The following is a 15,880-nucleotide window of genomic DNA, read 5'->3' on the forward strand; positions in this document are numbered from 1 at the left end:
CTCGCCCTTTTTCAAAGTTCACTGCCTGAACCCGTGGGGAATAAGATTTGTAGGATGTTCTTAGGAGCGTTAGTTTTTACGTTAGGATATAGTATATACTTTCCAAACAAGATATTTCATTTATGCATAAGTGGGCTACACTACAACCTACATAAGATGTGTAGTGGTGTTTCCTCTTATGCTTAGCAAAATCTGCAGATTGTTGTCAAACTAAGGCCTAATTTCATCAATCCACATTACTAACAATCCCCTTTTCCCCCGCCGTCAAACATTTTCGATTATATATGGACCAAGTACCTGACATTTAGGGGGACAAAAGTAGAGTCGAGTCACAACGCTAGTTTCAAGGCGTTTGTGCCCCGGTACATATTCCCCACCAAATTGCTGTCCACCTTCATGAAGGAGGACTACTGACGGTGTGGTGTATCGGCACTACTGTGGCAGATTACCGTCGTCAATACCGTGACCACACAGTCAATTTCAATATATCAATATATTAGTTTTATATTATTAATTCATAAAGAAAACAGCATAATTAATGCCGTGCATTCTATTTCACAATGGTAACAATTTCTCGTGCCGATAAATTGTCGAGGAAACGTCATTCCCGTCACCGCACCGGAGATATAAACCGCTTTCATGGCGAGAGGAAGCGATGGAAGCGTTTCACTTAATTTTTGCCACTGCAATGTGAGATTGTATCATAACGGCAGATATATCTTTTTATTACCTTTAGTTATTCAGATCACCCATTTGTATTCTATATCACTACATTATTTTCTTAAATATATTACTTTCTTTACGTATCAGACCATGTGTTATGGCTATTAGACAACGGATATAAATACATACATATGATTTTTAAAATTACATACATAATGTACATAGTAAACATCCAGACCGATACAAATAATCGTACTCATGAAAACAAATGTTGGAAGAAGGGAACCCGCAATCATCGAAAGGCAGTGTGTTTAACCGCTAGATCACCGGGGTCGTCCGTATCATCATCATATGATACAAGGTCTGCGTAGCTTAGGACTAGATGGCGCCGTGTAAATTGTTCTAAGTTATTATTATTATTAGACTTACCTATATGTTTGAAAATAAGCTACTTTTTTCGCTATATAAAATTAGATGTACTTACATACATATATGAAACATTAGCCTCTAACACAGTCGAGGAAACATGGATTCAATTTCTTCAACCCTGCATTATATGCCGTTGCCAGGTATTTATGCACCCCTTTAGGGTAACAGCGCCTGCATAAATTTAACGTGTCTCAACCCCTCAAAGATATTGGTGGTTATAAAGTACAAGGTGAAGCTATTTCGGAGTTTACTGAACAAATTGTTCTTGTATAGTTACGCTGAAATTCGCACTTTGATGAATGTTCAAAATTTGTGACAAGCCATCAGTTTTACGACATAATCTGTAACGAAATTATGTAGGTATATTACAATATATATATACAATACATACAGCTTCGAAGGTCTAGTGGTTTAGCACATTGCTTAACTTCAGATGGTCGCGGGTTCGATTCTTCGCACTGTACAAACCTTTGTAATCATATAATTTTGTATCGTTCTGGGTGTTTTCTATGTATATTACGTGTGTATTTACAAAAAAATATTCAAGTATTTATATCAGTTGTCTAGTACCCATAACACAAGCTCTGCTTACAATGGGACTAGATGACGTTGTATTAAATGTCTAGGGATATTTATTATTATGGTTTACTACCCTAATCTATCTGGTCGAGGGTTCAAACCTGTAACATAATTTTTTTTTTTCTTATTTACACTCAGATGAAAGAAACATTGATATCAAAACAAAATAAAACAGTAAGACAGTAGTAGGCTCGCCCTTGACATATTGTATTAATAAAGTTATATTTATTAAGCGAAATCCCATATTTCGCTTACTACATATACCTATTTCATGTCAAGTAATGTGTTCACTACCTTCGCCTTTTTTTCTTATATGTATTATTCTTACAAGTATAGACTTATTTATAGCAGTATGTTTGTAATATTTTCGATACGAATAAAGATTTTATCTATCTACATAGAACATAGGAATAACTCTGTGGTTTATAACGACATCGACAGTTCAGAATGCCTCTGACTACCCCACTTAGGATAACAGTCGTGATGTATATTCTATTTGTATATATTAGATTGACCGCTTACTCTAGTTCTTCAGTACAACACTTTAGTTTCGATGTTTGCGGGTTCGATTCCTCGCACGGTACATTCATAAGTGTGAATGTATTGGTTTTTGTTTGGATGTTTTCTACGTATATTACTATCAGTTAGTTATGTAGTCCCAAGCTCTGCTCAGCTTGGAACCAGATGGCGTCGTGTGAATTGTCCGAGGATATTATACTATTATAATATAATAAATAATAATGGTATGACAGTTCATACTATTTACACTATATTAACTCTCTCTCTCTCTCTCTCTCTCTCTCTCTCTCTCTCTCTCTCACACACACACACACACACTACTACACTACTGTAATATTAGAATTTTAATTTTGAAACTATGAATAAAATGTATATATTCTATATTTGTATATTCTACCTACCTAATGTACGCGCGACTCTACTAGTTTTCATGTTATTGCATGTATTGTCAAGTGAAATTATATGCAAACATTTGAGTTTACTTGACGTTTTCCTTGTTCTAAAGTATACTATTCCACAGAGTAAATATTTACAGGGACTGAGTATCAACTTAATAAGTTGGGATTTCTGTTGTTAATTGAGATGAGCTATTAGAATGAAACTAATTATTTTAATAAAATAAAAAATTTGCAGAAATCGGGAATATATCTTGATTGTAAATCATTAGAAATAGAAATAATCTTTATTCAAATAAAAGTAGTATAAGCAGTTTTGAATAGTCTCAGTTTTTTATTATACCGCTCATTCAGAAAGGAGGCTCATCACAAGATGTACTAACAAGAAACTTACGTGTAGCTCTTTTAAATAAATGGTGTTTTAAATATACAAACATTAACAAGGATTAGCCATGCAATAATTATAGAAACCTTAAATCTTAGTAGACCAAAACTCACCCCTCGTTTGTAATTGTCTCAAATATTTTAGCCACCAATCATCTTGCTTTATAAGCGATTTGAGGGGTGAAATAGGCAGAAGATATTACAAAGTACAGAGGCATGTGATATTAGTCCTCACACGAATAGCAACGTATAAGAGCTGGCACGGGAAAAACAAATTCATTTTGGGACAACTGTGGCACTCGTTATATATGTATATAGGTATCGGTTGCTGCTTTCCGTTATCTTGTTTGTCAAACAAATATATAAAAAAGTTCACATTAAGCATGCTGAATTGAATTAAATGACGACGGCCTCGGTGGTCTAGCGGTTTAGCACATCACTTTACCATCGATGATCGCGGGTTCGATGCCTCGCACGGTACGAACTTCGTAGTCATGAGTATATTAGTTTGTATTCCTCCACCTACGCATTAATAATGTAGGCTAACTACTAAGGAAGGTATCCTAATTCCATTCCCATTACAAAAAGACAATATAAGTTTTGCGTGGGCAAGGCACAATAAAAATTTAGTTGTTAATATGCCTAATGGAAAGCAAAATAATGAACAGTAGACAGACGACCAGACGGACCGTTAACAAGGACATCATTGGGTGGTTATTAACCTCGTTAAACTTTGACACCGTACGATACAAAAATGGCGATGAAATATTAGTACCTATGAACGAGCCCATAAATCACTTTATAGACCCATTATTCACTTCTTTTCTTGTCTTATGGTTGGTTTTTTTGGACAGCGTGTCTTAGTGCTTCTACTCATTCTTCAATTACCTACTATCTCCTAAAGAAAGAAGTTACTACTCAATTAGATGATGTATTTCGCGAAAATCTTAAGTGAGATATTTTTGAATTTGTATATACTACGACTTTTTTGATATATTATGAGTGAGCTTTTAAGTTATTACGTCCGACTTCTACTCATTTAATCAATAACTGCATTTGTGAATTACGGTTCATTTCATGCATTAAGTTCTACTGAACCATGTTTTATTTGGTCAATAAAGTTAATTAATTATCTGTGGTCGATAACAAATTATAGTGCTATAGTCACCGATTAATATTTATCTAAAGATATTTAGTAATAACCATTTTTTTAATTGAAATGCCAATGAAGCTATAGCCCCTCTAATGGTAAGCGGTATGACACCCATCATGCCACTCAGACGTTAACATTCCAAACTAAGGTATCTTCATGCCTTATCCTATAATTGCACTACCTAATCTGCACCCTACAATCGAAACACAGGTTACAAACCACGCTACTCGACTTCGCCTGAAATCGTTGAGACTGAGATACCTAAGTAGACGTCTTTTTTCAGTCTACCTCGGGTGGACCATGGAAGGTCATGTTTCTTATAAAGCCCATTATTAAAAAAATAAGACACGTATCATGGAGGGCCATACATGGAACAAACGAGCTTGCGGTCACTTGTTAGTAAATGACTAACACAGCACATAAGCACCCGAAACAGCAGGAGAATTGCAAGTGCATTGCCAGCCTTTTAAAAAGCTTTTAGGAATAAGTTATTTTCTGGAAGATTTCAATATCGTAGCTGTTCAAAAATATTGCTGCAAGGTGATTTCACAATGTGGTTCTGCACATAACAAAATGTTTCATGAAAAACGCACGGTGATGGGCCGCAACTCATCCGAATGATCGGGATGGTATTATAGTTCCTGGCGGACTAGTGCTGTAAATTCCTCAGAACAACCGTGATATGTGCAATGGAAAATACACAGAGACCTCAGTTTTTCCATTGCGACCATTAAAAAGTCGTAATGTTACACTCACTTTATTAAAAATCATTGTATTCACATACTCACCAATTAAGATCTACTTTATTGGAATATATAATGGTGATTAAGCAGACAACGCGTTAATGGGTCGAGGTGCCATTAACGAACCGGTTTATGGCTTCCGTTAAATGTCCCTGAACGCTCGTTACTGAAAATTTCAATTATTCACTTTTTTTGTCGACAAACATTGTAAGTGCCACGTGCTGAATTTTCAGGATCAATTTGTTATCAAGCTACTGGTATTTCAAATAAACTGTTTACTCTACAGTAAACATCATCTATACAGAGAAAGGACATTAGAAAGTTACATAATGTATAAAAACACATTATGTAACTTTCTAATGTACATAACATTACAAATAGTGTTATTTTTATATGTTAGAGTTTACCTACAGACAATACAATATAGAACCGCGTGTAGACTCTTTCACAAAGCAAGCTGCAAGCGGCAGACGTAGCAAAGCAGAGATACCCAGATTAATTTGTAAACAAATAATGATTTAGAGAACTATCTACATTATTATAAAATTCATATTTTTCAGTAACTCCCAAATAACTAAAAACTAATAAATTGTAACTGAGAATCATCTCAATCAATTTGTCTTTCAAACAAAACATAAACGCAAAATAATCAGTCCAGTCATTAGAAACTACGATGCTACAAACTGACACGACAATTCGAAATCTAACATTACCAAATGTCTGCCATCGAATTAGAAGTTAGGTAATGTTAGATTTCGGAAAACGAAAATTATAGAACATATATATTATAGAATATATATTTTTTATTCATAATTAGCTGTTCTCGCGACTTCGTCTGCGTGGAATTTAACTTTATTTTTCTAAAATAACATTTTCAAAGCAAACCAGTAAAACAATAACCAGTACAGTATATTCAATGCTAAATTTTATATTTATACAGGCAACACCCATCATCCAATTATACAATTAATGTAATTATCAAACTAATTAGATAATAACACTTCAAAAACTTTTCTAGCGATAAGGAAAAAACCACTTTCCCTAAGAAAATATATTATATTTAAATAAATAGAAAAAAGTCTTGAGGCGTTGTAGGACAATTAAAAATTTTTGCCTTCCTACAAAGTAAGGAATAAATATTAATTCAACTTAATATCTTTATGTCAAGACATCGTCAAGTTTCTTAAAGAAAAAAGACCCTATAATGGACGTTTCAAATTCGGAAACCTTTACGACAGTTATCCGAGATGGGGTAATTAGAGGCATCGTCAATTCTAAATCTATACATATTTCCCTGAGTATTTTTTTATAGAACAAAGGACCCCTCCTTTTTGAGCTTATGTCAATTATCGAATGAAATTAGTTTATTATTTCCATCACAGGAGAGTGAACCAGATAAAAATTCTGTTAATGTGTACTAAGTTTTTTTGACCTGACCTTTATGAGCTTACACCAATTATCGAATGAAGTTAGTTTGATATTTCTATCACGGGGGAGTGAATCAGATAAAAATTCTGTTAATGTGCACCAAGTTTTTTTGACCTGATTTGAATACACTGTGGCCACGCGCTATCATGAAATTCGAATAGCAAGAATTGAATGAATTTTAACATAATTGTCGTTAAAATTATTAAAACCATTGTCATTTTACTGATGTACTACACCATCAGATGACCTGATTCCCAAAATATACTATCGCACTCTTAATATAATACTGCTTTAACCCAAATATTATAAATTTTGTGAATCAACTATTTAATTTCAAAGTTTATTTCCATATATTTATAATTTTTCAGTTACAGGACGTGCTATATGGTATATTTAAAATCTACTGATATTAATTTAATAACTTGAGCTTCTTACAATACATACATACATACATTTATACAATTGTTGCGGGTTCGATTCCTCGTACATTACAAACGTTTGTATTCATGAGTTTCTTTGTATTGGTCTTGGTGCTTTCTATGTATATTATGTATGCATTTACCAAAAAAAATATTTATATCAGTTATCTAGTATCTATAACACAAACTCTGCTTAGCTTGAGATTAGATGGCGCTATGTGAATCGTCCAGGATTATTATTATTATTAAAATAACATGGGAAGCTGGGAGCTCAGTAGCCATTTTATTAAGTAGTATAAAATACAGAAATAATGCCATTAGCATTTCTGTTCCAATCAACCTTTTTTATTTTTCTCCACTCCCAAACATATTTATATGACAGCCGACAAGTAACTTTGAACATATGAAACTCCGAGCAGAAGTTGCCAGTTCACATGTACTCCCCTCTGATTGAGTATGTAAAGTAATACCTAAGTGCCAATCCATCAAACACGAAGTTTACAGTTAGAAAAACTGTACACAAAGTCGCATAAAGTTATAATACTTGTTTTGTTTGATGTACTGAACTTCTGGACAATCTCCCAAATTGAGGTTATAACCTTTTTGTGTTACTACAGAAATATTATCTTCTCTGTGCTACAGATCACTCATGACACATATGTCTAGTAGAATTAAGAGTACATTATTTTGTACATATATAAAAAAGTGTAATAATATGTGATTGTAAAGACAAACTAAACGATTTATAACTATCTCAAAAAGATATAGATAGTTAAATGAGGTATTTAATTAGCAAATTTTATTGAATTTGTGCCAATTTTTTTTTTATTTTATAGTACTGGAAGGACAAGCAATGTGGCCTCTTTTTACTTCCGATGGTAACAGATTCAATTCTTTTCACGGTATAAACATTTGTATTCATAATTGTTTGTATCGGTCTGGGTGTTTACTATGTATATAATTTATTGACAAATATATGTATTTATAGCAGTTAACTAACACAAGCTCTGTTTAGCTTGGGACTAGATGGCGATGTGTAGATTGTTGATTACTATTATAATCACGATCGATCACGATCCCCCGTCCAATTCAAACGGGGATGGATAGTACGAGGCCTGAGCCGAGGTTCGAACCCCTAGCGGTGCCCTCAAACTAAAGTGGCGTCCGTCAAACGGGAGATGGCCTTCAGCCGCTCTGTAAGTCATTCCGCGGGTTTAGAGTGCCATCTGCACTCGCCCCCTATCGTCCGGTGAAGCTTTAAAAGCCAGCTGCGTTCAACAGCATTAGAGTAGTCCGAAAAAAAATATTATAAACACCTCTTACTAAGCGGTTTGGCGGCTGAATTAGGCGGAACAAAGGTACCAAAGCAGACTAATTCATAGTCTACTTCAGTGAAATATACAAATGATCATATACACAACTCAATTCACAATCCGTTCTCACAGATAGATATACCATTATTGATTTCTCTACAATCAAGTCTGCGTGCATATTCGCCATTGACATGTTCAGAATTGGGCTCACGAATATCACCAATTTTGTTGACGTTACGTTCCTTGAAGGCCACAAATCGACTTATCGCTTTACTCCACTTCCGTATATTATATTTAACTAACCTTTCCCGTGGCTTTGGTGATGAGCTCATTATCTGCCCTCCCTGTGGGATTTCAAGAAAATTGTTTCTTACTTAGATTATGTTAGCAAGTTGCACAATGGCAAATGCGGGTCAGTTTAGTCTTGTATTATATTCGTGAAGATATTATTATTAAAAAAGAGGTGAAGGTATTTTAAAAAAAAGTTGATATAGGGCTGCAAAGCGTCCCAGAAGTCCCGGAAACTGCTCGGAGTTTCCCTCTCTATGACACGATGCAACAGACACCCACACAGTAAGTCCATGGAATGCTAAAGAGTTTTTCTCATATAAAGTATACATTAAAATATTGTGAAATGATTGCGCTTTTATTTCTCTCTATTAATCCACGAGTACTATGTGTCGGGTATTTTCGTTGGACAATCTAATGACGGTAGTTGAACAAACTGTTGACAGCTACCGCTATATTGAAATCGCTGTTACTCCAGTTAGTTCTTGGCCCCGGCTAATAAAATTTAGTCGAAACATCGAGAGAGGTAATTTTTTTTTTAATTTTATATACCATAAAATTCGTGTTAAGACCCGATATAGATATAGATAACTATATTGATAATGTGTATTAACACGAGACTTTAAAAGTATATTTGAATTCTTGTATAATGAGTAATGTGATCATTATCATGACTAATACATATGGGTCATGATGATTTCTATAGATATTTTATTTAGTACTCATAGTACAAGCTCTACTTTTGAGCTTAGATATTTTCACCATATTAATAGTCCTAGGTTGTTATTTTTATAATTTTAATGTGATAATTGGTGAGTATTTAAATTGTATGACTAATATCTTAATCTTAATATAATATTATTAATGCGAAAGTTTGTAAGTATGGATGTTTACGCAATGACGATTACGCAATGATGATTCACGGAAAACTACTGAACGGATTTGTATGAAACTTTACTGTAATATAGCTTATGCATCAATATATGAATATATACCTATGTGTAAGCTATATCTTACATTGAAATTTAACGAGGATGAAACCGCGAGCACAGCTTGTAAGTAATATGTTAGCTATATAACAGTGATGAAAATCGCTAATTTATTGACGATATGTCTGACTTACCTAAGTGCATTGACCTGGAAAACATTTATTTTTGGAGATCCGTCGACTAAATTTAGGTTAAGGGGTCACTATGGAATCGTTATATGTGTCATTTCTGAACAAAATATATTGCGTTTTGCATGGAGTTTTGATGATAAACATACATATCCGGAGCCATATTTACTTTTGGATAATTATATAATTTTAAAAATAGTTATTATGTTTGTGGGAGATAGAATGAATGGACTGTATATCTGATATAAATTAAACAATAGATAAATACTTATAATGAAGGTACAAACAAAGCAAAGGTGACAATAAAAAATATGACAACTCTAAAAACTGTAAATAAAATACACTCAAAATTGGTACAAAAATAAATATATAAAAAGGTACAAAGAGTACAACAATGTGTAAAACTTCGTTTGTCAAATATAATACAATAATATTGTTTGCCGTAACTGTCCTCTGCATCTTCAACGATCAACTTATAACAGTTTAGAATAAAATATATTATATATTACTGGGAATAAATTTTATTTTTCAATGTCACTACTGATTTTATAGTAATAATACCCCTGGACAACTCACACAACGCCATCTACTCTCATTAAAAAAAAATTACCTATATCAATATATCAATATAGGTAATTTTTTTTTGTATTAGCACATACATAATGTACATAGAAAACACTTAGGCCGATACAAACAATCATACTCATGAATACAAATGTTTGTACCGTACGAGGAATCGAACCCGCGATCATCTGAAGTAAAGCGGTGGGCTAAACTGCTAAACCACCAAGGCCGTCAACTTTGTTAAGTGTAAAGAAGAATATCCATAATCATACAAACATGTATTGTCATGAATATGCTCAAAGGATAGGAAGATTACACCAGCTGTATAAACCAGCTGTTAGATCATTAAAGTCCATAATGTATTATTTTAATTGCCTCAGAATAAGTAAACAAACCCAGCTCAACAAACGGTATCGTAATTCGATCGTAACACAGTTTCCGAATGCACATTCCGCATTCCGACGCATCCTGCGGGGAAAACAACAGCGCCCATTGCTGTAGTAACAATAAACCGGTTTCGTGCGCTGTTTACGGTTTCCCGCCTTGATTGATAGCCGTCTGTTCAGTGTAAGACCACGTGGGTGGCGATTGTTAAAAGGGAATTACGAGTATGTATAAGTCTGGTACAGAACAGACCCGATCCGTGTTCTAAGTGAACAACATATTTTAGAATATAATAAATGCATTACAACACTAGCTGACCCATGCAACTTCGTCTATATCACACTTACTTTATATTTCGCTCAATTTACATAATATCTTCTTAAATTATAGCCTATGTGTTACCTGATGTATAAACTATATTACTGTTGAGTTTCAACAAAATCCGTTCAGTAGTTTTTGCGTGAAAGAGTAACTAACACCATCCATACTCACAAACTTTCGCCTTTATAATATTAACTAGCTATTCACCCCGTCTTCGCCAGCCTCGCCTTCCTCTTTAATCACTCTATCTACTAAAAAACCGATTCAAAATCCGTTGCGTAGTTTTAAAGATTTAAGCATACATAGGGACGGACAGACAGCGACAGCTACTTTGTTTTATACTATGTAATGATAAGATACATGCTATAACACAACTATAATGATGCTCACAGCAAATAAATGAGAACGTATCAAACAACCTAACGAGTAACGACCCATCTGACAGTAAATGTTAAGTATCATCTATATCTATACTTTAAAAGCACTACGGACATTACATTGTCATAATGCCCGTGATATAACTCATGCGTTGCTATTATGCAGGACTAAGATGACATGCCTCTTATCCTGTAATTTTACTGCATTGTCTAATCCTTCAACTGAAATACAACTAACAAAGCAAGAAGCTTGGCCGCTGAAATAGATGAAACTGAAGCAACCACGCAGACAACGTTTTACAATATCAAATTATTACAAAGCTAAAGAAATTTGCAAGCAATTATTACCTATATAGATATATTATGTTAGAATCTCTGCATGCTCTCAATCTTATTAAATCTCAAATTATTAAATATTTGTCCTATTTATCAACACTCAATAAGGACAGTAAGTTTAAAAAGTAGAAATTTTAGTCATTTATATGATAATTAACTGGCCTGACTGACTTGAGAGTTTTTTTATTTCCTATTTGTCTTTGTTCGGAACAGCAGAAAAATTATTAAAGAAATAATTTTTCTGCAGTTCAGGATAAAGACATTCAATTGAACAAAATGGAGTTCATAAAACTTGGTCCACCGTTTTTTTTTAATTTTATGAGTAAGTAACCAGGATTTGTTTTATTTATGTAGATAGATGTATGCATTGATATTTTTAATAATACACATGGAAAATAAATGATAAATCTGTGGGAAACGGTTAGTAGAATATATTGAGTACATTTTTACGTTAATTTTAATGATAAAATGAATGAAGGATGTACGATGAATTTACGATTTACTTTATTTATAAACTAGGTATTAAAGTTCCCATTTTATTTACATATATCCGAGACCGATAATATCACGGGAAAATCAATACGGAGAAGACATGAAATAAATAATTCATATCGTCGGTATTTGACCCAAATAAGCATTTCGAAGACCAAACGGCATGAACGTAGATTTGCGTACCGGCAGACGAACAAATATTTTATCTTTCCGTTCTTGATATAATATAAATATTATAGGTTTAGTAAGGTTGATTTTTTTTTATTCATGTACTATCTATTTATGGAGAAAAAATCGCCATTCAATTATTATCACAATACTCGTATGGACAAAATTTGAACAACAATAAAACCTCGATGATGTTGAAATTTATAATAGTACATTTTATATTAACTAAAAAAAATTGCAGTTTAGTTAATATTTAAACGATACTATTGAGTTTCTATTGTCAATGGCTAAATGTGTGTCTTCTGCACTGCTTCTCTATATATGTAAATTTTTACTGTACCAAATTGTCATAGTCTCGCATTTATGTAATTTTCGTAAGAAAGGCTACAATGTTTTTGTTTCACATATTAATATTACACACATATGGCGAAACATACTACGAAAATGTCAAAAATATATTGTATACTTACGCAGGCGCAGCGGACAAAGAAGCAGACGAGGAGGAGGGCACGGCGGGGGGGACAGCGCCTGCAGATGATACCGATGATGACGCGGAACAGAGCAAGCATATCCTGCCACTTGCTGCACACCCACCAGCAATGTTAGTACAACTACGTTTTTTTTAACTGTTCTAATGTTGGCCGCAGGTGTTCTTTACAAATTCACTATATTAAATAGGACGTGCAGAAGCCAAACATAGAACCCGCGAAATGACTTACAGAGCGGCAGAAAGAAACTTTATACTAAGGTACCGGAATAAGTTCAAAATTTAGGCTCAAGCCGCTATAGTTTTGATTCATGTTCCCGTAACAGGGTATGCAATACCACAAACTTTGGACATATGGCGTGAAAATATACAAATCAATAAAAAAAAAGATAAATTATTTATTTGTCTATCTTCACGCCATATCCATTATGAGCTCATAGAGATAACAATTTTTAATTATGTAACGTGTAATACAATATGACTATAAAAACATATTATTAATGTGTTATATAATTTTAGGACATAGTTCTTCGAAAAGCAATAAAATATAGTTTAACATAAGTAATTGTAATGCGTATATGTACTTATTGCGTTCTTTAAAATTAACTAATCAAAATTTGTTGGCAGTGAGGTGTCGGCCAGTCAACAGGATTTCTTCAAAATGTTGGACGATAAAATTGAAAAGGTATTAATAACTTTCAAATTTTAAAATACTCTAAATAAATACAATATATTATGCAATACGATACGATATTTAATTTTAATTCTTTTCCAGGGTAAAGACTACGACTCGTCCAGCGAAACTGAAGTACGACTAGAAAAGGAACGACGAAGAATTCTCATAGACCAGTGGCGATCAGCGTCACAGTCGTCCCAATCTTTCCAATCACAACCAAGTCCTCCAACTCCCGCCAGAAGGCGTGTTCCCAGACCACAGCCACCAGAACGTCAAAGCAGTCCGGGGTCACCTAGACGTTGCTACCGACAGCAACATGTACCTGATGGAATGTCACCTCCTTCGAGAAGAGCGCACAGCGCACAATCTCATCATCAAGGAGAGCCGCGACAAATCAACGGTGACAATTGGCAGGATCCTACCAAGTCACCGGTCAAGCGACCACAGAGTGCTGGAGCAAATTGGAAGAACAACCCTAAAGTTGGGCCTTACAATCAAAAGCCTAAGAAAAATGAAGCTAACGAATGCCAAAGATCGAATCAAAAAGAAGATATGACGGGATCTGGCCAAGATATGTCGCAAATAACATACAATCCTACATTCCAAACACACAGCCCCGCGCATTCAGCAAAGTCTCAACAGCCATATAAAGCACAAATAATAAGTTATCCGATGTCACAACAAGTTACGCCACCATCGCCCCCTAAATACATAGCACCTCCAGAGGAATACCAGGATCCACAAAATAATGTTGTGGACAATAAATATAACAATCAAAGGCAACAGCAGCCCGCCACGCCTGCCAATTCTCAACCGCATATTTATTACATACATGGAAATTCGACTACAAATATTAACCAAGATTTGGCACAACAAAGGCAACAAACTGCTATACATTTGCAACAATATGTCGCTATGAAACAAGCGCAGCAACAGATGTTCACTTACTTACAGAGGGGTCCACATACAGTGTTTCCAAATGTAGAATATAGTCAAAGTCCAAACCCTAACCGTATGTACGAAGGTGAAGAATACATTCCTCAATACACGCATCCGAACATGAGACCTCACAGCGCTCCTACACCGGTAGGGGTCGTTCGGCCAATGCCTGTAGCCCCCGGTTTTAATTTACCCGATGGCGCGCATATGGTTCCAATGCCAATGTGGCCTCATATGGCACCAGTGGTGTCTACAATGGGTCCTTGGGTTCAGGGACAAGTACCGCCTGAAATGCAGTACTACCCACAGTCACAATTCGTACCAATGTACCGGCCGAATTCTGCGGGCTCGGCGGGAACGTTAACTAGGTACCATAAAAAGGAAGGTGATGGGGAAGTGAAGAATAACGTGTGCCAAAGCATAAATCTAGTCAGACAGAAGCCGATCGGGCAGATCGTGTCGATACCAGGGCAGGACCTGACCGTGTGCAATAGTACGAGCGACAGTCCTAGCCCGGCGTCAGTGAGCACAGACAGTGGAGTGTCCCCCGGTAACAGTGCGCCGAGTTCCAAAAATTCCGGTTTTAGTACACCGTCGAGCGGGACTGACTCGTTTAGCAATGCTTTAGATAATAAAACAAAAAAAAATAAAACTGTCCCTTTCCACTCGAGATCTTTAAAAAATTCAAAGAGTCTAGATTCTTAGTAAAAGTTTGTAATTATGTAGATTTTCTAAATGTACTTAGTATCTAGTTGATGATAATGTGTAAAGTAAAAATTAGATTCCAAAGTGCTTATCTTTGTATAATTGTGAATTTATGGAGCATTTTTTATGAGTCGGTGTTGCAGTCGCTCTATTCAATGTAGTTACCTTATCTTACCTTTAAACTTGATATCAATGTCTCACTGTGAACTTTTTATTGTGGTAATTTAATTTGTGAAAACGAAACGATCAATTCCATTAGAAAACTACTTCAATTACTACTTTATCATTCTACCAACAATGTGTTAAATTTAAGTAAATTTTATTTTAAGACACGGATTTTTTTTTATAATTTATTATCTTTCCAAATTGGAATTAGATTCTATCTAAATATATGTTTAGATAAAGACATGTAAATGGTACGTTTAAGTGCGGAACGATGCATTTTAAATATCCAATAATAACGATATCCAAGAATAAAATTGTTTTATTTTTTTAATAAATAATTATAAAGGATAAAGCAAGAACCTCCGAAATTTTAGGGTTTATTAAATTGACAAATTTATATAGTATTTCTTTTATATAGTATTGCTTTCATAAAGTAAACGGATCTTTATGAAAGCAAGTAGCTAACAACAGTTGATCGTTTATGGTTTCGTTTAGCGAGTATATGTAAATACTATATATATTTGTCAACAGTTTAGTTGTGAAAAAGCCACAGACGGAAATCACAGTTTTGTATTTATAATATTAATGTAGACAACTTCATTTTAGTGTCAAAATTCAATATTTATATAAAATATTATGCCTCTTATCCTACAATTTCACTGCCTAATCGAAATACTTTTACTCTGACTCTCTTTTAGTCTAACCCCTTCTAACTCTTCCGTCTTCTAATTTGATACCCAAGCGTATTTCTAATAGAAGAGACACTACTCTTTACCCTATGAATGAAATTACTAGCGACAAGTGGACGAAACCATAGACAAGTATTTATGTATTAT

General features: G+C 34.4%; 1 protein-coding gene across 1 annotated transcript in view; it reads left to right on the forward strand.

Annotated features, from left to right (window-relative positions):
- The window catches only part of LOC131853445 (uncharacterized), an 87,283-nt gene extending 71,956 nt beyond the window's left edge, over window positions 1–15,327 (forward strand). The window contains exons 3-5 of the mRNA XM_059204335.1: window positions 12,547–12,673; window positions 13,187–13,244; window positions 13,335–15,327. Coding sequence (XP_059060318.1) covers window positions 12,547–12,673; window positions 13,187–13,244; window positions 13,335–14,879 — 1,730 coding nt within the window. The 3' untranslated portion in view covers window positions 14,880–15,327. The remainder of the gene's footprint in view (window positions 1–12,546; window positions 12,674–13,186; window positions 13,245–13,334) is intronic.
- Window positions 15,328–15,880: the final 553 nt, after the last annotated feature.

The sequence above is a fragment of the Achroia grisella genome, unplaced genomic scaffold, assembly GCF_030625045.1.
Source record: "Achroia grisella isolate CSIRO2021 unplaced genomic scaffold, CSIRO_AGI_Agris_v1 utg902, whole genome shotgun sequence".
In the NCBI taxonomy this organism is placed as follows: Eukaryota; Metazoa; Arthropoda; class Insecta; order Lepidoptera; family Pyralidae; genus Achroia; species Achroia grisella.